The sequence below is a fragment of the Aythya ferina genome (assembly GCF_964211825.1).
Source record: "Aythya ferina genome assembly, chromosome: 1".
Lineage (NCBI taxonomy): Eukaryota > Metazoa > Chordata > Aves > Anseriformes > Anatidae > Aythya > Aythya ferina.
Window position 1 is genome coordinate 90485061 of NC_140296.1, and position 25129 is coordinate 90510189.

Here is a 25129-nt window from a genome sequence, read left to right on the forward strand (position 1 = left end):
AACAACCATCCATTTTTTAAATCTAACATTTTATGAGTGCAGGTTGCTGGTTTGTCATCAAACTCCCAACCCTGTTATCTACTTTCTGACTTATTCCCACTTTTTTGACCAATGTTCATGACTCTGACAAGTTCTCAGTGTAACTACACACATCTGCTCTACCACAGCTTCAAGAGGCAAAAACCAGGGCAAGGGAATCAGCCACCACTGACTTCCCTTAATTCTTTCCCCAGGGAAGTCCCTGATATGCAGAAGCATTTCTCAGGGCTAAGTCTCCTTTTCTCAGCAATCTATCTAGAAAGCTTGAACTGGATGTTTCAGAGTAATAATGATGATGCTTTCAATAAGCAAGACTTTAATAGCTCGTGTTACCAGGGGCTGCCTTAAGTATCACCTTATATCATAGTCTCTTGTGGACTGTGTCTCTGTGACCGCCCAGTGAGAGCCTCTTCCACACCTTACCTTTCAGCTACATGGCTTACAGTAACAGAAGTCCTTTGGGGATCTATGGGACCTTATGCCCTCCAGCAGAACTCAGCTCAAGAGCAAAGCTCATCTACTGAGACCATTTATTTTCTTTATTATTCTTTTTTTCTCTTCCTAATTCTGAAATGATAGCTATTAAAAATGTTTACAAGGGCTTATTGTTTGCAGCGTCACTTTCCTGGAATGCAAAGCAGTTAAAACATTAGTTTAGGATGCCTTCTGGAAATATCGTATATGTTTTCCAGGAAATGTTACGATAGCTTGTGGTGCCATAGCACTTGGCTACAATTAACTAATACTAATGGCTTGATGCTGTGATAATTCATGGTAAGAGAAAATTCAGTATTTAACTAATGCTGCAATAACATCTCACTGTAGTGTTGTAATATAACTCCTTACTGAACTAGATGCTAACAACTTTTCTGCAGATGTAGTCTCTTCTGGATGGATGTGCCCTATGTCCCAGCTATCTTTGTCCTCAGAAAACCTGGTTCATCTCCCCTGGATGAACTGACCCCAGCACTACAACTTTTCATATTAAGGTAAGTCTTCTCATATTAAGGTCAGCAATGACAGCACCGCATCATTCTCTAGCAAAATAGTTACTTTGCGAATCATGAGCTGCTACATCTTTCTGAAAGGCAGCAGGATCTCTGAAAGGTATTTTATTAGCTTGAACCAATGTGATGAAGGTTGTATAAATTCTCCCTCCCGCTTCCACATATCCAGGGCATGCACATTAAAGGGGGTTTCCACAAACTCAGTCGAAGTCATGGCATTGAAAGCTGTGCTCAGCCATAACTTTATAAGAGAGGTTTGCTGGCTATGCAACACCATCACCATGGTTTCGTCAGTGCAAACATTTATAGCTCTGACAAACTCTCTTCTGCTGAAGAAAGCAGCAGAAATCCTCTTCAGCAGCTGTTGCTTCTTTTCCTAAGCGTGATAACATTTTCTGACTTCATGCATCGTGCTACTCATCTTTATAACTCTCACTTTTCAGAACTGTCATCTATCAACTTAGTGGTCCACTATTGACCACTACAGAGTACAAAATTCAGTTCTTTGCCACTCTTGAATATGCAGAAAGTTCACTCTGGAAGAGTAAAAGTAAGATTTCTTAGAGTATAAGAAAGGAAAATATTTTATTTAATTACTCTTTGTTGGGTTTGAGTAAATAATTCTAAACATCTTGAGAACTGTTACTCACAGAAACAATACTTAAAAATAAGTGTGATGCCTCCCATTTGCCTCCCATGAGAGTACTCCCTGCCTTTCCTACATGCACACTTATTTATTCGAGTTGTAACTCTTTTGTTTGAAAAGCAAAGAGCTATGTGTTTGTTACCACCACTCCATTAAGCAGAGTCATAATTGATTACGTTATGTTTGCTGGTCTTTTTAGCTGCATCCTTCAGCCTTATGGTGCAGGTTTACAATGGAAGGTGGTACATCCATTTGAAAAGACATTGGTTGAAACAAGTTGTAATGATTGTCTAGAGAGTCCTTGAATTAGTTACGTGTTTTTTATTTCTTTAAAACAAAACAAACACACAAAAAACCCCTTTTGTACCATTCAAAAGATATCTTTAAATGTATGAGTAGTCATATAGGAGCAACTGCCAGCTCTGAATAAAGGGTGCACCTATGATGCTGAGGGGGTTTAAAGAAAGCTCATGTCTTCCTGTATCCAGCTGAGATTCCAGTCTGGAGGAGGAAATGGAGCCAGCTCTGTATATCACTCCATGCTGAGACACAGCACCACTGGCTGATAGATTTACTTCAGTGTGAGGACACTTACTTACTCTTGAGGGGGTTTTCACTAAAAATGATGAAGAGACAGACTGGATAAGAATTCAGTTGAACTTCCATGTCAGGTTGTGAATCAGGGAGGGCTTTCCAGATAGTGATAAAGCAAAGCAAGGAACTGTTTTTCCATGCAGTTCTTCTGGAGGCAAGATCTACAGCCACTTGTTGCATTTAGATGGCTTGGAGCAGTGGAAGGATGGGATGTGCTAGCAGATTCTGCTGGGTCTTGGTGTGGATGAAATGGACCTGCCTAGCCCTGTGCATCTGGGAGTGAGGGAAGGAATGATACCAGGCTGAAAGGAGGAAATAAGGGGATTAAACAAATAGCTGTAATTCATGAATTAACACAGAGTGCTGTGCCTGCCCTGAGATCCAAATACAATGGCTTTCAGTTAAATACATTTTTCTGCTGAGCTGGTTTTTGGGATAGCTCATTGTAATGACTTCCTAAAACAGTGAACTTGAATAAATAGAAAAGCCCTCAGGGACTTGCTCCAACAGAGCTTTATTTCTTCCTAACACTCACCATGGTCTTTCCCTCCAGTAATAATAGCTATGGGAGCCAATGAAGAGCAATCCCCACTATGCAGCAGGGTACAACATTTACAACCCTGACCATAGTCACATAGCCACAGCAGGAAATAAAGGCATCCACTGTAGTAGTGTTTAGTTAGCTTATGGCTTTCCTATGGGATGTTAGAAGTGAACCAACCTTGCATAAGGACAAAGGAAATTGAGCTACCTGGATAACACATTATTGAAAACTTTTGACTTAAGGCCTAGATATTTGCTGGGATGGTACTGGCAGGCAAAGAAAGAATTGGATTTACCTAATAAAAATGAAGTGCATGGAATTAAATAAACACCGCTACTCAGCTTATGTTGTTGTAATGAAAAGGTATTCAGACCAGATTTGGGGCAGGATACAGTGTTTGTAGAAAAAACAGCCATTCTGTAAAACTGGATGGCAGCTAGGCAAATTTGCAAAGGAATATGAAAGCAAAATACAACCACAGGCATAAAGGGCAGAGCTCTGAGGTTAATAAAGAAATAGCATTCTTTCTTGGATCTCCTAATACATTTCCAAGCCTAGGTATTACAACTGACCAGCTAAGAACATGTAATCCACTTTAATTGAACATTTTGCTGCATGTTTCCTGGAGCTATGGAGCAGTAATGTCTTCACAGGAAAGATAATAGCTGTGTCTGTACTCTCAGGGGCAGCCCTCAGGCCTTGCTCAACACCAGCCTTGTCTTCCCTGCATACTGGAAACCTATTATTCTCATTAGATATCAAAGGCAAAGCCCAACATAATAGGTTTAAGCTGCTCCTGGAAAATACAGGTTAAGTAACAAAAAGAGAGCTGTGTATGAAAGGAAACTCAGGCAGCGGAACACATGACAAAACAGGGTCTTGAAGGGAGGTATTTCAAGTTCAATCCTACTATTATACATAATTTTTAGCAAGCAGCATCTAGGGGACAACAGTGTTCAATGCATTTCTGGATATGGAATTCAAATTTGTTTGGTTTACCTATTCTGAGGAAGAGGCAGACAAGGAGAAGTTGTCCAGTTTGCAAAATCAGCTCTGCGTTTTGCTGGTCCAGGTCTTCCCAGCTTCCACTGGTAAAAGAGAAAGGGCACCCAGCGCAAAAATTCATAAACTCTTTCAGAAACTTGTATTCTGTCCTTGGAAAGAGCCCTTAAGGTGTGTTACCTGCATAAAATGTACCGGCTGTTGCCCTGAAGAGCACTGCAGCTTGTTGAAATCTTGTGCTCTTCACCTTAGTGAACTCAACGTAAAAATAATCATAAGGAAAAAAAAAAGTTTTTGGACTGTTTTTATGGTTTGTGTGCTGTACTATTTAGATGTTAACAAAAAAAAAAAAAAAAAAAAAAAAAAAAAAAAGAGGCCTGGCTGGGTTTTTATTTTGCCTTAAAACTTCCACTCATATTTTTTGCAAAGTTTTAAATTATTATTATTATTATTATTATTATTATTATTATTATTATTATTATTTAGTTTAGTTTAGTGCCCTTCATGGAAAGGGGCAGGGAGGATAATGGCAGCAGGAAGGAAAAGTGTTAAAGAGAAGGGATAGAAAATGACAGGAAAGGTGAAGAATATCCTTCTTTCTTTTTCTCTCTCCTTTACAGAACCTTTCTGCTATACCAACAGTGATGTGGCATCCATGATTTCAAATTTGAAATCAACAGTACAAAAGCAATTAAAATACTCAGCCCACCAATAATACCTTTCACCATGGGATCTCAGAGCACTCTATCTTTATCCTGTACTATTCTACAATGTAGCTAGCTATTTGAGGAACTGAAATCATCATTGCCTCCTGTGCATTTTAGCAATCACACAGCATCTTTATTTTTTTTTCTTAGCTCTGCCTTAGGGCAATGCTGGATGACTGAAGTTTCTGCCTCTCATCTTAACCAAAATGGAATCTTGGATCCATTTCTGAAAACTGCTGGCATGCCTTTACATTTCTGCATATATTACGCACTTTTATTATAGTTTTTTTTTCCTATCCTTAGTAAGATCATAGAGGGTAACATATATACCACTAAGCCTGTGAGCGTATTTAAGAAATTATTTAGGCTGAGCTTGGATGATTCAATAACTCCCGCTGTAGGGCTTCTAATACAACATCAAAAATGATGCAGCACTGGTCTGGATAAAACCCTTTCCCCTCCTTCAGATTTGCTCAAAAGTCTTACAGGTTAATTTTGTAGTGACAGTAATCTTTATAAGAAACTAGGTATCATCTGTGTTCTGCTAGCATAAAACTAGCAGAAGTGCATCAGCCTTTGCACTATGGTTAATGTGGCAGAAATTTAATTGCACACCCAAGCCTGATCTGGATCTGATTTGTAGTGTTCCTGAAAGACAGACTGTGGAAAGGCAAGACTGACTGGTTTAGGTTGGATAAATTATGAATTAGATTCTATTGCTTGTAATACAAACAAATTTTGTAGCCATGTTTCTCCAGAAATCTCTGAAATAAAAGTAATGGAATAATAAAGTCTGTGAAATAAACATCTTTCTCTCTCTAGTCTAGCTGTTAAGATGATCAAGTCCATTCACAGAAATCTCCATTATAAGAGGTGAAAATTGTATTCAGATATATTGAATGTTTCAACGTATTTCAGTGGTATATATTTCAAGATGTTTCAATTACCTTTGAGTAGGAACTCTTCTCCCTCACTCAAAAAATCTGAACATTTATCTCCAGATGCCTTAAACAAAAGAAGAGGTAATATATAGTGGCATATTAATGCTTTCATGTACTTTGAAGCAGTATCTAACAGAAGAATAAATTACTTGCTTGGGTCTGAAAATATGTACAAAAGTAATGGACCTGGGGAATTACTGGTGGAACATCCTGGGGAACAACGTTACCTAAACAGAAGGGGAAGCTGCGTGTATGGTATACTAATAACTGTGGAGTCAGAACCAGAGCAGCTTTTCCTCTTTTTTTTTTTTTTTTCTTTTTTTCTTTTTTCACAGAAATTTTCTCCTTCATTCAGGTATGCAAGGGGAAGGAAGCATAAATCCCATGGAATTGTGAGGCACTGGTTTCGTGTGATTATTTATTGCCAGTGTTGTATCACCATCGTACCTACAGGATGCCTCAACTTAAAAATGGCCTGGTTGTGCTAAATGCCATACATACACGTCAGTGCAGAGAGCTCCTGCTTGAAGGAGATAGCAAGCCGCAGACAGGGAACACATAGCGAGGGGAAAGAGGAAGGATCATCTCTATTTCCTGAACAAGAAAGGGTGATACAGAGATGAAGTAACAGGGAATCTGAGTGCTTTGGGTCTGATTTTTCGAGGGGCAGGATAGTAGTGCCTTTTCTCCAGAATCACCATTGCTTCTGGAGATGCTAACAGACAATCTGCAGGGTTTTGGTAGGAGGTAAGCACTAACAAGCAGATAGCCTCATGTACCATTGCCCTCAACAGCATAGAGCAAGACAGCACCAGACACCCATGACTGGTAGGAAATTCTCTCACAGTGGTGGATCTGGGGCTAAGCAGTAGGGAAAAAATGTAATTTTTGCCCCTCTATGCTTTGTCCTTGTCTCCTTTGCTTACAGAGAGGCCTTAAAAAGGATGGGCATGTCACAGATTTGAAGTGAAAGGAAACAAGAATCTGTCAGTAACATTTTTTTAGAAGAGCTGGTGCTTGAGTAATGAAAACAAAATTCACGCAGATAAGGGACTGTAAAAAAACCAACAATATTTATTCTTGACTCCTGCCATGTGATCTTGAGTTCTCTGTGCCCAGCTTCTCTGCATTTAGGTGTCCTAACTTGCAAATGCAGACTACAGCAGCTGAATGCACAGACAACCTGCAAGCTTCAGGTAAAATCTTTCTCTGAAAAGTATTATGCATCGTTAAGAGATGAGTATCAGTAAGATGCAGCAGTACAGTGTATCAGAAAGAGACCTTGCTTCGATCTAGATCTTCTCATTGCCTTCCACGTTGGACCACTAGACAAACTAGACAACTCATTTATCACTAATGTGGAGCACTTTGTAGAACTTGTTATTAGGGTTGTGTGCACATAATAACCTAGAAACTCTGGGTTATCACTGATGCTTGCAGCTGCCATGGCAACAGAGTTGGTAGGCATCTCTCAAAGATCCTTTTTTTTTTTTTTTTTTTAAGGACTCCTTGAAAGTATGAAGCATTTATCATCCAGCATGCACAAGCAGGTTTAGCTATGAAAACAGTCTGCCAACAAAATGACAGGCAGTGTCTCCCTTTAGTTTCCCTATATATCATATTTTTTAGTTCTGTATTCATACTACTGCATTTAACAAGTTCTTATTTTTATGGCATATAACTAAACTAGGTTTTCAGGATTTTCCAGTGTTCAGGGTTTTAGCTTTGCAGTTCTCCTTGATGTGACTGGGTGTTGCCCAGAGCAATTTTCCTTGAAGATATTAGAAAATTTAGACCTCACTGCCTTTGTCTAGGAACAAAGGAAAAAAAAAAAAAAAAAGTAAGCTAAATCAGTGGAAAACTAAAGGTTTGTCATTTTCAAATGAGCATGGAAATACTGAGGATCCATCCACAGAAAGGGATGATTTTGGTTTTGTATAGGTCTAATATTTTCCTTTAAGGAACATTTGCTATGTGTTCCCTCCTAATGCCCCTGGAATAACCATTATATTTTCTGTATCTTAGAAAAGTGTTGCCCCTAAGGATGTGAACACCAGAGGGACTATTTAAATGGCAAGTAAACCACAATAACAAGGACTGTACAGACTGTGCTATGGAGTCTCCATCTAGCTGTCCCAAAGCCCTTAAAAATTGTGAAAGATTTAAGACAGACAGGACCAAAGAGTCATGAATTCTTTTTTGCCCCTCATTGACGGAGAATGGAGGCACTGACAGGTTAAGCCATATTAACTGACAGTTACTGAGTAAGCCAATCTCCAGCTCTGCCACTGGCCTGAGATTCCCCTTGAACCCACTTCTTGAGATTAATCACAGGATTATCTTCCTTTCCTTCCTAACTGTGCTTTTAAAGGACTGGATATAGACAGCTTGACACATCCAAGCTGATAACCTGGTCCAAATTTTTAGAAGACTAGGTTAAATCTACATGCTTTAGGATGAGTTATGAAGCCTGCCATTTATTATCCTTTATTTGTGTTGCACTGCACTTTCAGGATCAGAGCTCCGTTCTGCTAAGTGAGCGCTTGCAAATCAATTGCAGATGCCTTTGTGGGAAGAGATGACACACATTCTCTAGAAAGGCGTGATTCACGGCACAGCAGAGATGGAAAGCCTTGCTTCCTGTACAGTTCTGAAACCTCCACCTCTGTTAAATCCTTGGGGGTAAGTCATAGCTCCAAGAAGCACAGGGAGACTGGGGTCAGGTGAGTTGAGAAGCAGCACTGCTTTAGCAGAACTGCAACTCTTTGTGGAAATCAGAGTAACTACAGAGGCTCTGTTTGTCCTTCCTACGCTTGTACAGCCATGCAGCTGGTGACTCCACAACCATAGGCTGTATCCAGGGCCATGGTCATGCTATAACAAGGACTCCATGTGAGTGGTTTTCTAACAGTGAGTTCCTCTGGTTGCAGATGCAAATCCGCCCAGCCACTCCAGTGACATCCTTTGGAGACACCTCAGCACAGCCACCACAAAGCTCTGGTTTCTCTAGGGGAATGCTGAGGTGATAAGTTGAACTGATGCACAACAGACATGCAGAACAACATAAAATGTTTAAATGACAGCCAGCAATCTCATTAACAGCTGTATTTCTCTTTAAAATAGTTTGTTTATCTTCAGGGACTGAGAAATGTCCTTATGCTTTATATTTTGCATGAAAACAGCCTTTCCTCAAGAAAAGAGTTGGGTTACTGAGTTCAAGGGAGTATGGCCACACATTAAACCAATAACAGCCTTTCTTCTATGTCTGGGCCTCTTTCTTCTGGAAATAATCTGGAAGCAGTGTCTGCCCAACAGTGAGAGCGGCAGCCCATCAGCCAGGCAGCAGTTGCTGATGGATCCAGCTTTATACCTGTACCTGCCAGGACTGGCCACCTTTGGTCCTTGGCAAATGTAGGCAAAAACATGTGACATAGTCTGCTGTGATGGTACTTCAATAAGAAATAACATAAAAGCTGCTAGGGAAACTTGGAGCTATGCACTACCATGATATACCTGCAGGAAGGCTCAAGAGTACTTGCTGTTCACAGAACATCTTTTTTTACAAGAAGGAGTGGCTGAGGATGTTGCTTTTGTTTTACAGGTGGATATTCTTGCATATGTTTCCTACATTAGGCTTTGCTTTAACCTTCTTATCATTTTGTTACATGTCTGTAAGCTCAGGATAGTTTAAAAGCAGTGTATCTTTCGTGTTCAGCTTCTGTATATATTGGCAAAGAACAAAATACGCTCATGGAGGGTATATAAAATGCTCAGCATTTGTGCTTCAGTGAATTCTCAAAGATCCTTCTGTAGCCTGCTTCTCTTCCCCATACCTTATAGATTGATATGACAGAGGCTAAGATGCCTGAAACCTTCAGTTATTTTCCTCCTAAAGGAGAAAAATGATTTGGTGGAACATTTTCTAGTGGGATGCTGTGTCCAGAATGGGTTGGAAAACTGTGAAAAAGAGAGGAAGAAAATGCCCATGAGTTTTTTTTTCCCTCTTTTGAAGCAGAGCATCTGGCCTATGGAAAATCAGTGTTGCTTCACAGAAAAAAACAGCAGGAATTACAAAGCAGCAAAGATGGGTCTTTCCTCCTACCAGAGGGCTTTATTACCATGGGTTTTTGTATACGTTTGGCTTTCATACAAGACCAATGCTACTTTCAGAGTTAAAAGTCAAATATGACTTGATCGGTATTGGTGAAGTTATCAGAAGACTCAGCAGAGTTATTTTAAAACTCATTTAATGAAGTCACCTGATTAGTCCCATCCTACCCTTTCACCACATCATGTGATTCCACAGCTGCTGGTTTCTGCTAAAGCAAGGCAAGGAAGGACTAAAATTGGCACTGCTTCTTATAAGAGACAAGGAAGTATATTTAAAGAAATATGAGGGGAAGATTGCTCCAGTGAGCCTCTAAGCCACTAAAGAGGAAGCCCGTATTTGTGCTGACATATTATGAAGTGGCTTGAAGGATCTGATGGAGCTCCTTATGGACCAGAACTGAGAATCTGGGTTTATCCCACCTAACTTCAGGCACATACAAAAGACTTAAAATTCTTTTACAGCCAATGGGAAGAAAAAGTACACCCAAAAGTTCTCCCAGGTCAGCAGCAGTGGAGTGAATTACTTCATGAAATGCCACTGTCTTCTGATTTATGAATAATTTTTCATTGCTATAGACCAAATGTGATGCTACCCTTACTCTGGCAAGAAATTCACCTCCAAGATTCTATAGCAAAACCTCTTTCTCTCTTTCTTTTATCTGTGGTGAACCTGGGGTGCTCTGTGCTGTTTATTTCTCCACACACTGTGATAACATTTGCCTAAGTAGCTATTGCAAGGACAACACGCAGTCTTGGAGAAGTATTATGTTAGAGCAAACATCAAGAGAGGGCAAACTGCAGTATTACTTGAGGCACAATTTCTGTCACTGAGATGTTTTTATCTTTTATTATTGTTTTTGTTATTGTACCCAGAGTTTTCCAGTTATATTCTTAAGAGGGTAGGTTATGGCCTTGGGGCACAGATGGAGCTGGTTGGGGAGCCTGGTGCTTTGGCTACTGTTACAGAAGTGAGAAAGGAAGGAGGAGGAGGAGGAAGCAGAGGTAAAATTCCGTAATCCTTGTTGTTTGTTTAATCTGGCTGAGTGAAGCTGCTGACTTATGTTTCTTCCTTGGGATCTCACTTCTGTTAAAGAGGAGATTAACTATGCTGACATGTTAAGGTCTGCAGAGTTTTAAAATGCTTTGTATGGCTGATGCAAATCTTGTGATATTAATCTGTGTTGCACATGTGCCTGTTCCCTTGTATGTGGGTATGCTTTTCACACATATGAATGCAAAATATTGATGCAATGAAATTGCTGTTTCACTTCATATATGACACTACTGCAATTAAAAGTAAACCTTTCTGCTTTCAGCATAACATATCAGTTTTTTTTTTTCTTCTCTCCTGCATTGAAACCCTTTTGTTATGTTGTCTCAAAAGTGATGTGTAGCTATTTTGATAATGGAACAATTTAAGTACTTTGAAAGGGTTGTCTGTAACCTGGAACATTGGTTTTTAAAAGCCTAGAGCACTGACAATAACATATCGCTTTGTTTTGTGTGGTTTCTTTTCCAGCTTCATCCCATTACTCTTCTCAGGGGTCAGTAACATTGGTCCTGAATTGACTAGCAGCATGACAGGAGTGAAGGAAACAAGACAGCATCCTGGTTGTGGTTTCAGCACAGCAGTGCTTGGCATGGAGCATGAAATGAGTAAGGGACAAGCATCCTGTTGGTCCACTCTCCCTTGCCCAGTCCCAGGCCCAGAGCTGGCCAGGCTCAATGCAGAGCTGGAGGGGTCTTTACTTTCTGTTGATTGACACTGGCCCTCAGGGCTGGCCAAGGACGTGAAGGCCTGCAGGCAAACTCAATTCCCAGGCTCAGTGTGTGTGCTTCTCTTGGAGCAGTCTGTGCTGGAAGAAATATAAGGCTGCTCTTTTACCAGTGCCATGAAACACATCAACCCGCAGTGAGGGCAGGCCTCCTTGGCAAGTGGCCACGTGGCCGCTCCAGATGAGGACTCTCCACTTTCCCCAGAAATTTGACTTACACCTGCCTTTTCCTATATTTTTGTGGGTTTGAAAGCAACTCTCTGTGCTGCCTAGCCAGAGATGGCCACCACCATGTTTGAAAAATTCACAACCTGGCGCTGCCTTTCAGACCTTTGCAATACATTAAAGCAAAAGACGCGATGCACAGTCTACAAGTTTCCCAATGAAGCAGAAGTTAGGTGAGGTCTGGGGAAAGAAGGAGGCAGGAGGAAGGCATCACCAGTTCTCCTGCCTGTGATTTATGTTGCCTGTGACTGCTACATGTGAGGAGCATCAGTTTAGTGAATTATTCCAGATGGTCTTACTGATGGAGGGAGTCTCTCTGCCACCATGGGGCAGGATTTACAGCCAGTGCAGCTCAGCTGTAACAGCTTCAGGTAAATCCAGGACTGGAGCCATGAGCTTGTCCACAGAATGACCGCTTCTCCAGGCCCCACATTGGCACCTGCCATCCAGCCCCATCCACCCTGAGCATTCCCTTGGGGTTACCCCATGCTGTGTACACCAGCGCCTGCTGTTGCAAGTTTGCTTTTTTCCCCACTCTCGCAAAATAGCAGATTACAGCGGATGGTTTCCCTCCATCAGTCTCAGAAATATGTGAATCACAGAGCCAAACGCGTGCTACCACACAGGGAGAAAAGATATTAAATCACGTCCTTCTCATAATGTGTCATGGTTATGTCGAGAATGACACACTGTACAGTGCTTGAGCCCACACTCCTTTTTTAAGTATGTTAAATGGCACCACATCATGTAGTTTATTGCACACTCAGCGTGTCTACCCAGAAGTGATTTTCTAGGGCTAGCAACAATTTTTTACCTGCTCATCAGGCATGGGGCTTCTCTATGCCCAATGAATCAATGCTGTTTCCATTGAGAAGCAGGCAGGAAACCTCCACTGTGGTTGGACCCAGCCAGCTCGAGTAATTAGTGCTTAAGACTTTCTGACTGCATTTGCACAAAGTGCTTTCTTCCCTCTTATTTCTCCCTGGTCTATTTTTGTAGTTCACCCCTAGATATTGATGACATCCTATAAATACCAGTGAGCATGCTTTCCAAGCTCCAGAAACATCTCAGGAGGCTTGAGGACATCAAGCTTCCACTTTTCTGGTTGTCCTCAGTGGGTTTACCTGGCCACTGAATGAATAAGAAGCTTTAGTGTAAATACAAGATTTTGGATGCACATATTCATTGCATTCAATAAGAGAAAACAGCTGTCAATACCTATAGAGCTGTGAAACAGTGCTAATCCTCAAAGCTCTTGTAATCTCCAGAAGCAAAGTTGGAAGATGGGGAAGGATGTCAGAACTGAGAGGAAATATATGGAAATGAGAAGGCAAATTTGAGGCAAAGAGGGCTCATGTCTTTGGTTGCAGTTCCTGTCATGCATGCAGGGAGTCGTAGCAGGAAGAATTATAATTTTTCCCCACATTTGTCTTAACAGCAGTCTGTGTCCTGGATTGTGGTGTCTGCCTGCTAGTGGGAAAAACAATGGAGCTGCAGTTTCATGGTAAAATGTACAAAGAGAAAAGACATGCACAAAGTAACAAAAGTTAAATACCTGTCAAGTTTGTAGTAAATCGTGAAATGACACCAGCTGACAGCTACATCTGGTCTGAAGGACCCACAGCGAGGACGCTGTAAGAACGCAGGTACCAAAATGGTATATTACTGTATCATCAGCAACGTGATGGTGAAGCAGAGTTAAACTGTTTTTTTCAGAGGGGCTGCCTTATATTATGCATTCATGAGATGATGGGATCTGACAACTTAGCATGTGCTTCTCCCCTCCTCTACTGGTGGTGACTTTCTTCCTGCTTCTCAGCAGAGACAGCACTGATTTGCTGAGATCAGAATGGCCCTGTGGGTGAGGGCTGTTGTGCTTTCATACATTGCATCTGTCTGAGGTGTTTCTGCCCCAGATGTTACTCTGGGAGAGAAACCTTTCTAAAACCCTTCCAACTCGGGCTGGAATCCAGTATAGCCAAAGAAGTCCTGGGCCAGAAAAGGAGAAGAGGAGGAACAGAGCAAGGCATAATTTGAAGATCTGTAGAACTAAGCCAGCAGCACACAAAAACTGTCGCGGTATACATTAAAGCTAACTAAAGTATAGCAGGGAACAGCATTAAGCCTTCAAGATTAACATCAGGCAGTCCTGACTGGTATGTATCATGGGGAGCTGCCTAGGTCATAGCTAGCTAGGAGTGCATCAACTGCACTGGTTATTACTGGTGCATCAACTAAGTAATGCACAAACAGTTCTTCTGTAGCAGAAGGCTAAGTGTGATACAATGAGGGGAGAGACCCTCTTCCCAGCTGAATAGATAGATACCTTGGATAAGCGTGTCTCAAAAAATCAATTGGGATAACCTTCCTCTGCAGCTCAAGTTCCATCTGTTACCAATAGTTTGATAATAATGGAAAAAAAATGGAGATGTATGAAAATAATTCGTGTGGTTCAGTGCCACTTAGTGGTTCTGGCCCAGGATACTGAGGTTTGTTCAGAAAGGAAAATCTTCAAGTTTTTCTCCAGCACCTTGACCCACCAGCATAGAACCCTGCAGATTCATTCCTCTGTTAATTAGCACAGATATATGTCAGCTCATGAGGACCTCATTACTAGGATGTAATACTAACAACTGCTTGTCTGACAAAGTGTAATCTATAACTCTAACAGATAATTCTAGATAAGCATCAAGTATCATGTAGCAGACACATCAGGTGAAACTACCATACATGAAGACGCATACAGATAAAGCACTATGCTGCAAGTTCTTCATGGGCCCATGAAAAAAAAACTAATCTGTCCTGAGGATAGATAGTACACTCCTTACAAGAAAAACAGCGTGGACCATAATAGGTAGTTTGATTTCACAACAGTGAAATCCTGAATTACAAGTTAACAGCATAACAGTCAATCCTGATTTCATCTCTAAGGATTTCTTAAAATGCTTTTTGTTCTGTGGAGAGTTAACATGGATCTTGTGTGGAAAGAAACGGGTGGAGCACAAGTGTGTGTACACAAGCATATGTGCATGGTGCTCATAGGTTGTGGGGTTGACAACAAGAGGGTCTATTTATATGGGAACAAGGAAAACATGTTTTCTTTGCTCCCTTCAGGAGGAAATGAGCAGTGAGTGGGTGGGAGATGTAGGGAGTGCATCTGTCTCTAATCATCTATGTGCTGGGTGGCTGAAGGAGTATGCTGGGAAGGATGCTGCTGCTTCCATGGCCTGGCATTTACAAGTTGTGCTGCACTTCTTAGTCAAAGTGACCCTGGCACATTTTCTGCCATGGCTCGTCCATTTTTTCCTAGTCTGGGTCTGGGCAAAGTGTGTGGTTCAGGCACCTACATAATCACTAGCATTGCAATGACACAAGCCCAAAGCCAGAAGTAAGCAAGAAGGCAACAACATGATATACTTATTCTTGATTAGTTTCTAAACTTGTCTTACCATTGTACTCTAACATATTATTGATCCTCTACCTCACACCCCCAAATCCACAATGCATTGACTCTTTCACTCCCAAATGAATAAAGTCTTCAAAGAAAGGAGCACAGACTTCAGCAATGCTGATGGATAATTTATAGCTTCCTCACTGGGGAAACTGTCCTATATAGCTGAATAAGCCATAGGGGCAGGTGGGTGAGGGGCTGGGCAGTGCTCTGGAGACCCATCGCTTGTAGCAATCTGAATACCTGAGATAGCAAAAGACTTCCTGGAAAGAAGAGCACAGGTGAAGAGAAACAATATACCTGAATTAGAAAGGAAAGTTGGGCAAAAATGCAGCACAGAGAAACTTCCAAATGTCTGAATGTACAGAGAAAAGAATATGAGTTTTGCTCAGGCAAATGTGAACTTTTTAGCTACAGTAATTCACATTGAAGAAAAAAAGATCAAAGAAAAACAGCGAAATTAGTCAGCTGAATTTTAATATGTAACTGACTGAAGACTAAGGAAACTCTTACAGATGACAGTAGAAACACTTTCTAGAGATCAAAGTTTAGCTAGAGATAAAAGAGAGAACAACAAACTAACATTTTGTAATTTCCTCCCCACCCTGATAACATATGCTATGCATTATTTATGAAAAGACCACTAGGCCTTTTTTACTAAGGAGAACATGGTAGATGCACCTTTGATAGGCTCCTTAAATTTCAGAAAGCACTGCAGTTGCAGTGGTCCCTGGCACACTAGTGACAGGACCCGCGGGAAGGGGGTTAAGCTGAGGCAGGGGAAATTTAGGCTGGACGTCAGGAGGGGGTTCTTCACAGAGAGGGTGGTTGCACACTGGAACAGGCTCCCCAGGGAAGTGGTCACTGCACCGAGCCTGTCTGAATTTAAGAAGAGATTGGACTGTGCACTTAGGCACATGGTCTGAACTTTTGGGTAGACCTGTGCAGTGTCAAGAGTTGGACTTGATGATCCTTAAGGGTCCCTTCCAACTCAGGATATTCTATGATTCTATGATTCTAAGTTTGCCATCAATTTCGACAGCATCAGAACTGGGTACATGGTAAATTTAACAATGAAAATAAACCAGACACTTTAAGTTCCTTATGGTGTGTCCCAAATAGCTTATAAAACACAAATGCTTCCTCAATCATTAGGGATGAACAGGTCCCCTGGCATTCTAAATAGGATGCAAAGCGTGGATCAAAATGGGTAATAAATTGAATTAATGTGGCAAAGATACAGGCTGATGTCAAACTGATGTTAAGGGACTGACTTATATTGAACTTCTCCTTGGAGACAGCAACACAGAGAAATGGTTAGTGCTTCATTTCTAGCACAGCTACCAAGCAGCCTGTTGCCATGCTATTGTATCAAAGTGTCATCTAACTGGTGCACCTAAAAGAAAATCCTGGTTCCCTCAGTGTCAGTACCCAGTTTGGATGCTAGCAGAAGACTTGTGTACATCAGGTGAGAAATTTCTCTTCCTCCAGCTGTGACTTGGACCAGAGGAAGGTGGGGGCATGCTTCACAGCAGTGTCTCCACTTCACCATGGCACGCTCCTGAGATGACTACCTCACCCTCTGCACTGTGAGAGAGGGTGAAACTGAGCCATGTGCTAGATGATGCCTTTCACATCCTTCTGTGCCTGAGCTCTCATTTTCTCTAGAAGAATTGAACCTATTTAGTGTATAAATATGCCTCTGGAGAAACAAAATGGAGGGCAGGATTTGCCAGATAAAGGTTTACAATGGCAAAATTAAAGAATGCTGGGAAATCTTTCGAAAGGGAAGATGGAAGGCAGTAAATAGCTGAAAATACGGAAACACAAATCATGGAAAGAATCCAGAGAGGCAGAAAACAAAAAGCAAATAAATGGTATCATGAGTGAAGGTTAAGAAAATATTCCTGTTGACTTACAGGAAATTAATGGAAGTGGTCAATAGACTCTCCTTCATCTGGCACCAGCCCTTTTTCTCTGCAATCCCATAAATCAGGCACAGTATTGTACAAGTCCCAGCACTGGATAGACGCAAGGTTGTCAACCTATCTTCTAGCACAATGAGAATCAAAGCAGTGAGAATCAGAATCATGAACTTTCAAATCTATAACATCTGAAGCCTGTTTTTCCTTATCCAAATATCCAATTTTATGGCTCTAGTGGTGACTCTTCACACTGAAGCACTTATGAAAAGTGCTGCAGATACTGAGCAACTCATGGTTTAGGTTACACTTCCAGATGGCCACATGCTCGTGACCCCTCAGTGTTTTGGGAGCAGCTGCCTGGCCAGCCGTAATAAGCACTTAACTGAAAATGGCAGCAGTGCCTTTCTGTGGGCTTCATGAGCAGTGATTGGAAATACCCTTTATCAGCAGCTTCTCTCTGACATTTCATGGGTCAGCTTGGGTTCAGCCTGAGCCATGTCAATGCTGAGTCTCTTCTGGAGTTTCTCCAAAGTTAACTGTGTAGTGGATATGTGGAGAGAGAAGACAACACAGAAAGGAAAAATAGGCTTGGCTTGACTCCTTATCCAAGCACAGCAACCTACCAAACTACCAAACACAGCAACCTCCATGCTATGGGCTGCTCAATATTTACACTCAGGGAGACATGTTCTGCAGCAGGAGTAAGAAGAGCAGCGACCCAGGCACAGCAAAAGCAGCAACAGAGCTGCTGCTGTTGCCTTTCCTGAGGAGAGCATGTTGGTAGGGGAGCTCGAATTTAATCACTCTATGTGCTTTTGCAGAAGCTGGAAACCACTGACCCCATAAAATGCCATCAGCTGCCTGTGATAGCTGCTCCTGTCTTTTCTCACCTCTTCTGTAACATAAAGTCATAAAGTGACAGGCTGCCTAGACAGAAGATCCAGAAAAATGCTCTTCACAACTATTCAAAAAAGTCTGACACCTCACCATTATCATCTCAATAAAATCAAGTGGGGAAAAAAATAGAAAAAGAAGAAGAAGAAGAAAAAAGCCTCCAGAGGCTTTTTAAAAAATAAAACAGCAAGATAAGGTGCTACCCTGCAGGATACATGTCCTCATGCCCCAGAGTCCAGGGGCTGAGGAGAGGGGATGATGGCAAAGCCACCACACAACATGACTCCCCTTCCATAACCATAGGGAAATGCTGGTGGGTTTACAGGCCTATTTTATACAATTTTTATATAACCTGGTGGATGACAGGGTGGCAGAGCACGGGGCCAATGTGGGTGTTGCGCTGGAATGGGCCCAAGGGTGAGGCTGATGAGATGTGCCAGGCTGACCCCAGCCCTGGCAGCCTCACAAATGTTTTCTTTTGAGCTCATAGGTGCAGTCTTGAACAAAACTTTAGGTGTCTTCCTAGACAAAAGTGTGGCTTAAACTACCTTCAGCAGCATGTGCTAGCTCAGGGAACTTGGACTGGAGCAGTGCAGCTCATCTCAGGTGGAGAAGGAATGAGCAGTGGAGACAAAGCATCAGGGACTGACTGCAGGCCCCATTCCCCCATTCCCCTGCACCACTTGGGGGGAGGAGGTAGGAGAGTGGGGATGTGAGGAAGGTGTTTCTGGTTTGCTTTTAGTTTCTCACTGCTCTAGTCTGCTAGGTATAGGTAATAAATTATATTAATCTCCCTATGCTGTCTGTTTTGCCCATGATGATAACTGGTGAGTGATCTCCTTGTCCTCATTTCAACCCTTGAGCCCTTTCCATCGTATTTTCTTCCCCAGTTCCTTTGAGGAGGGGGAGTGAGAGAGCAGTTGTGGTGGAGTTTGGCTGCTCAGCTGGGTAAAACCACTACAGAAATATATCTCAGTTCTTTATGGCAGCTCTTAAAAAAACTTTGTATTTACCTGCCCACCTTTTGAAAATGTATTGAAAGTAATAAACGCCACCGAAAAGGGGACGAGCCTACATAACAGCTGGGAAAAAGCATTCGGGGGAAGTTCTGGAGAAGAAAGTAATCATGCTCTTGGCAACCTGCAGTAACCAAGTAGGATGCACATCCAGTCAAGAGCATTGCAGAAAAGTCCTTCTCCCTGCAGTGGACTGAGGACTGTTGACACAGATTGATTTAAGTAATATGCTATCAGAAGCTCCTCTGAATGACTGCAAGCTATTATGTGGCCTTATACTTAAGTACTTTAAAAATGCGTATTATTTAATTGACACAGCATTATAGCCCCTTTATAGCCATTAAGGTTGCTCTTACCGTGGCAATGTGAATACAAAGTTGTCATTATGGTGGTACCAATACGTATACACATACAAGAAAAGGACAGAGATGCTACCATTCGTGGCATAGAAATGACATCTCAGCCTTAAGTATACCAGTACAATTTGTGCTGCTGGAATGCATGTCACCTTAATCCTTGGCTGAATGACTACGGGGATGCATATTCCTACTATGATGTTAATAGCAATTTTTACCAATTCCAGAAGCGCACTTGTCCCATGGTACTGTATATATCAAGGCAATGGCTGCAGTCTGCTGCTATACTTCCCACCCATTTTCTGTAATCTTTCTAACTGGGTCTCTGTATCAGCCGTGAAAGTAGAGGACATCAGAGGACATGCAACTACTACTACATTATGACCTGAAGAAAGGAAGGCATAGCTATATTTAAATCAATGTTCCATAGACAGTGTTCTGAGTTAGCAAATAAGTCCTTACACATTTACCTGTCATAAGATTGCCATATATTAATGCAGTAATGGTGATACATTTCAGCAATTTTTTCTTCCTTTGCTGATCACATATTTCTAATTCCTTTTTAGCCTGACTCTCTTTAGTGTGCAAATTCTAATTTGCAAGCTTAAAATACAAATTCTGTTTGTGAAGATAAGATTTCGTAAATATTACATCTCCTCTGGAAGAGGAGGAAATTATTTTACGTTCTCTTAAACAAATTATTTAGATAATATCAAGTCTGCTCCAGGTTAAAATTTTTGAGATGTAAATACATTTTAATATGCCAGCCTTATAGCAACTATATTATAAACATCCGTGCTATTTTAGGCACTTTAGAAGTTGATATGTTTCAGCAATACCCACAGTAGCAGACCTACTGCAGCTAGAAAAGCCACCCTACATTGTAGAACAAGAAAAGTAAAAAATAAACCAAACATCTCAAAAACAGGTATCCAGGCTGCATGTATCCTGAAGGGCACTGAAGGTTATACCATCCTGTCCCCATGCCGTTCAGCTCAGAGGACCAGCTGCAACACACCTTACACATTTAATGGGTGAAAATGTTTGGAAGTGTTGCTCTGGTATAGAATGACAAGGCAAATGAGAGCTAGAACAGCCAAAAAATATAGTTAAGAGGGCTGAGTAATTTCTAGAAGACAGTAGGAACTTCTCATTTCCATATGTTGAATCACTAAGCCCAGAATAAAAGGAAGAGAAAAGGATGGGGTCATAGTTTCAGACTCACCACGCTTCCATTGAGCTTCATAGGAGCTGGGAGCTAAGAGCAGCTGCTCCTCATGTGAACAAGAGCCCACCACAGCAAGACAAAGGGATCCTCTCAGCTCTGACCTGGGACCACAGCAGCAGGGAGAAGCCAGCAGTGTCTCCCACAAGAGCATGATCCTGCCACAGCGAGAAGCAGCGACTCTGCTGAGTTCTCAGCTCAGCTGGAGCAAGGAAACCAGCACTGTCTGCCTCTCACAGCACCGAGATATCACCAGTTGGCTGGCTGGCAGTGTCTTACCTCGCCGAGAGCCAAGGGCTTTTGGATCACAGCCTCTGGTGAGTTCCAAGTAAGATTTTGTCCCTGTGAGTATCGGCATCTCACAGTAACTGCTAAGCCCTGAATTCAGTAGGAACTTCTACCCAGGACATCCTTGCCTTTTCTGGCAAGGTATCACTGGAATCAAGCTGCCTTGCAGCTGTGCAAGTATGCTGATTAAGCTGGCTTTTTGGACACAGAGTTATTGATACAGAGGAAACCACTACATCAGCCAGTGCGGTTGTCAGTGGCTCCAGGCCTGACCCTTCTCCAGACCTGGCTGCAAAGATGCTGGAGAGGGTGCAAAGGGAACAGACCTACCGAGCTTGGGGGCAGGAGGTGGGGGCATTGCAGAGCCAGCAACGAGACAGCACAGGTTGCAGTGCAGTCACAGCCTGAAGGTGTGTGGATGGGAGTCCTTTTCTCAGAAGGGGGAAAGTCCCCATTTCTAAATTTAAGGTAGGGATGTAAGAGCTGCCTAGAGACCCTGCTGGAGCACTACTGCACAACTTCTGTTGGAGAATGAAGAAGAAACTTGGAAAGGTGAATATTTCTGGAGAAAAGACACAGTAGTATAAAGCTTAACCAAAAACATTGGGATAGGTCATGACCTACATTAAAAGGGCATTGGTTTCAGGGGCTCTTGGATCATTTTCATTCCATGGAAGGGAGAAGTTTTGTGCTCTGATGTAGCAGAAGTGCCCATCTTTAAGTATCACTTCTTGGAAACTCACTGTATGTTTGCAGTAATCAGTGGTTCCAAAATAATGAAAGTATGGGTATAAAATAACAAAAGTAATTAGTGTATGTTATAAGGTAATCATCTGTAAAAGGACCTTGAATGTCAGCTTTAATGCAGGCTGAATTTTTATGGTTATGTTGTATAAACCTTGAAAACATTAGTTTATATACTGGAAATGCTGACAAGCCCTGAACTACAGTGCTGTGACCAGCTAATTGAATCCATATTCCCCTGCATTCAGGGAATCAATAACTATTAGAAACAAAGGACACTGCCTTAAATGCCCAGCAAGCACTTCATGCAAAGGGGGACTCTTGTAACAAAAAGCTGTCTGTGAAACATGGTAGGAACACGTGCCAGGTGTTTGCAAGAGCATCAAGTTCAAAGCACAGCACACTAAGTACATGCACAGCTTAGCCCTAAGGAAATGCTGTCATTTTTCTCTTCCTTCCAGATTTAGGATGATAAACAGCCTGCTGTGCCAGCCTAAGAAAAATGCCGAGTTCAGGGATCCTAAACTGAGCTAAACAATACTGTTGGACACCAGTATCTTAACCAGGGTGTGAACACGCCAGGGAGCAACTGGGAGCATGGAACCTATTTATAGCAGCAGCAGGCTGCTAAGCACTGGTATAACAAGCCTGACTAGTGACTTGTTACTTACTCATGCATGAAAACGACACCTTATGGTACACATGCTGCAGCTCAGTAATAACCCCAGGGGCAAGTGACTGGTGGAGAAAGGACCCAAGCACCTTTGCACAGGAGCAATATCCACCGTGACGTGGCGGCTCCCTCCCCTGGACAGGGATCCAGGTGCCCTTTGCCTGGGCTGCCTGCAGGGATGCAGGGCGAGGTGTGCCACCAGAGAAGCTGGTGCCAGAGCAGTGCTAAACACAGCTAGTTGCTCTTCAGAGTGTTCATTCTTAATGAAAAGCCCACTGAGGTTGTTTTCACATGGATTTTTAATATATATATTTTTTTTTCCATAGCTAAATGCTGTCTGCTATTGCTTCTAGTGGCGAGGTCAGACCAGGACACTGAGATTGTCTGTGCGTGTGCGTGTAAATTTTTCATGCTTGCAGAGGAAGAGGGAGGGAGAAACAGGAATGAGAAACTATAACCATCAATTAAATACCATGTGTGCTCCAGAAATCCCAGAGAAAAGTATCTGTGCCTCCTGCTCATTTTCCTGCTTGCAGCTACCTTCAGTAAAATACTAAATCACATTCATGTTTGCACAGTGGATCCATCACGGTATATGAGCACATGCCTAACTACAGGCTTCTGAGAGTTTCCATTGCTGCTACTCACACTCACATGTAATGATGTTCTGGAAAGATTTATTGGTCTGGAATCCAGGAAAGAAAGGAGCTTTAAGAGCTCTTACAGGTCAGACTCCTCTCAGGATTACCTGGTGTGTACAGGTGGGTGCACTAAACCATCATTTTTGCTTTGTCTGGGACTGTTCCCCTTGCTCTTGTGACAGTTAATATGAGCTGCTGTACTGAATTGTTTTCTGCCTCTGGGTTGCTTGTAATTGCTTTGCTTTGATTGTTCATTATTATTTGTTTGCTGTCTGTGGCAAAGTTAGTCTTTTTTTTTTTTTTTTTTTTTTTGGAATGCTTTGGAAGGCACAGTTGTGTAAAAATGAAAAATACAAACCCAGAACATTTCTCATATATTTAAAAAACATCCACAAATATTCAAAAAACTCAATCTTATCCCCTCCTCTGCCCCTGTTAGGCCAAAATTATCCAGACAAACAAGCCTTCCTCTGATAAATTAAGTGATAACTTTAGGGTTAGCAGAGATAGTGGTATGCAGGAGTCAGCAGACTACATAAAAATACAACCCAGAGTGATTTTGTAAGTATTCAGACGAGAATTCATGCTGACAGCTAGCCACATGGGCAGCGCAGACAGCTCCTCCAGCAGCAGATTTTGGGAGGATCAAACTGGCTGTGGCTTTTCTTTGCCCATGGCACAGCCTTGCAGACTTAGGCTGATGCTGTGAGAGCACAGGGGGCCAGGATGCCTGGGGATGCCAAGAGCACAGGGGGAGACAAGCAGCAGTGCTGCTGACCCCATCTCTCCCCTGGCATCATGAGATTGACTCTGCAGGGCTTCCCCATGCTCCTTCTCCTCTCTCTCCGACCTCAGGCTCTGTCTCCTCCTACTGTAACTTTGGCTTTCTTCCCTGTGAATCCCTGCAGCTTAAAGACAGCATAATATTTATCTTTGGGAGTTACCCCACCTCCATCACAGATTATACCAGGATCTGGAACCTTTGAATTTTGTAGTCACCGTAGTCCTTGCAGGGCAGAGTGGGAAGATGACTAGGTTTATCCTCTCCCTCTAGGGTAATCAGAGGGAGAACAAGAAACAGCATTCCTGCATTGGATGCTATTTTCTCCCCAGTGTTTCTGAAGAAAGAGAAGAGCTAGAGTGGGAGGAGGAATAAGGGCCTGCAGGGGAGAAGGGAGGTAGAGGAAAGAAGAAGTTTTGGCATGCTGGCTTGCCAAAACGTGAGCACAGATGGGAAGACACAGATGGAGCACTTCTACTGATAGTTCAAGAAATCAGACATTCAGGAGTAGCTCAGTTGCAGCAATTTCATTGCATAGCTGTGTTATTACGCACTGTAGCAGCGGTTCTTAAAGAACCAGGCTGTCACATCAGCAATGCTTTGGGAGCCAGCACGCCTAAATACAAGCAGTCACCCTAAAACTCTGCTGCAATAACCTCTTACCTGGCACAATGAGCTGAGAGGTTTTGTTTCAGCTCGCATTATGATTGCTGGCCCAGCTGGGAGCACACAGGAATTAAACCATGCTCTTCTAAACTTTCCCATAGACCAGCTGCAAAGCAGCAGATATATGAAGGCAGGTCCGCCTTCCTTTGTGCTCAGGTGCAGCAGAAGTCTGAAAAACAGAATATATGTTCATGTATGCAATAGTGATGTTGGCATACAAGCAGGGAGGAAAGGGATCCAGAGAAATGGCATAATGAATTCTGCAGGTACTGTATGTCGAGCTTCCTTATTAGCAACACTGAAATGACTGAACAGTCCCTGAAGCACCGTTCCTGTAAAGACCTGTCAAGACTTTCCAGTCTAATTAGCCTTTAAGAGAGTCTAGCAGCAGGCCTTGATATCCCTTATGTTATGAAGAGATCTGTGGCTGGATATTCCTCTGTCTCTGTGGGAAAGTATGTGTTCCCATTCCTAACATCTTGGTTTCCATGGGGCCACTGTCCTGAATGACTTCTGCAGCTGGTGGCAGAGCAGGGGAGGCTGGAACAGTGCTCTGGCTCTGGTCCATGACACCAGTCCTCTATATCCCCTCAATACGCAAATGGATGCTTTTAGGAAGTTAATGTTGCTAGAAGCCTTCTCCAAGAGCAACTGAGCAGAGAGATGCAGCAATCCCTGCAGCATTTTCTTCCCCATCCCTCAAGAGAAAGATCCTGTGGAAATTCATTTTGTTACCTTGTCCTATTCTGTTTTGTTTCTTTTGCTGTGGAAGACTATGACCTGACTTAATGCTATTAAGATACATGTTGGGGTCAGCTCATAACACAAGAATTCCCTCTCTGTCTGTCTCTGTGTGTTTTTCTGAGGGTAGCTGTCACC

The 25129-nt window shown here is 42.3% G+C and overlaps 1 protein-coding gene across 4 annotated transcripts in view; it reads right to left on the minus strand.

Annotated features, from left to right (window-relative positions):
- The window catches only part of LOC311429624 (uncharacterized protein), a 79263-nt gene extending 58635 nt beyond the window's left edge, over nt 1-20628 (minus strand). For all 4 annotated transcript variants that reach the window (XR_014688300.1, XR_014688301.1, XR_014688302.1 and 1 more), the window contains exon 1: nt 20458-20628. Coding sequence is in view for 1 of the 4 variants with exons in the window: in XM_084505713.1 (XP_084361839.1) it covers nt 20458-20611 (154 nt within the window). In the remaining 3 variants the exon portion in view is untranslated. The remainder of the gene's footprint in view (nt 1-20457) is intronic.
- Between the last annotated feature and the right edge of the window lie 4501 nt (nt 20629-25129).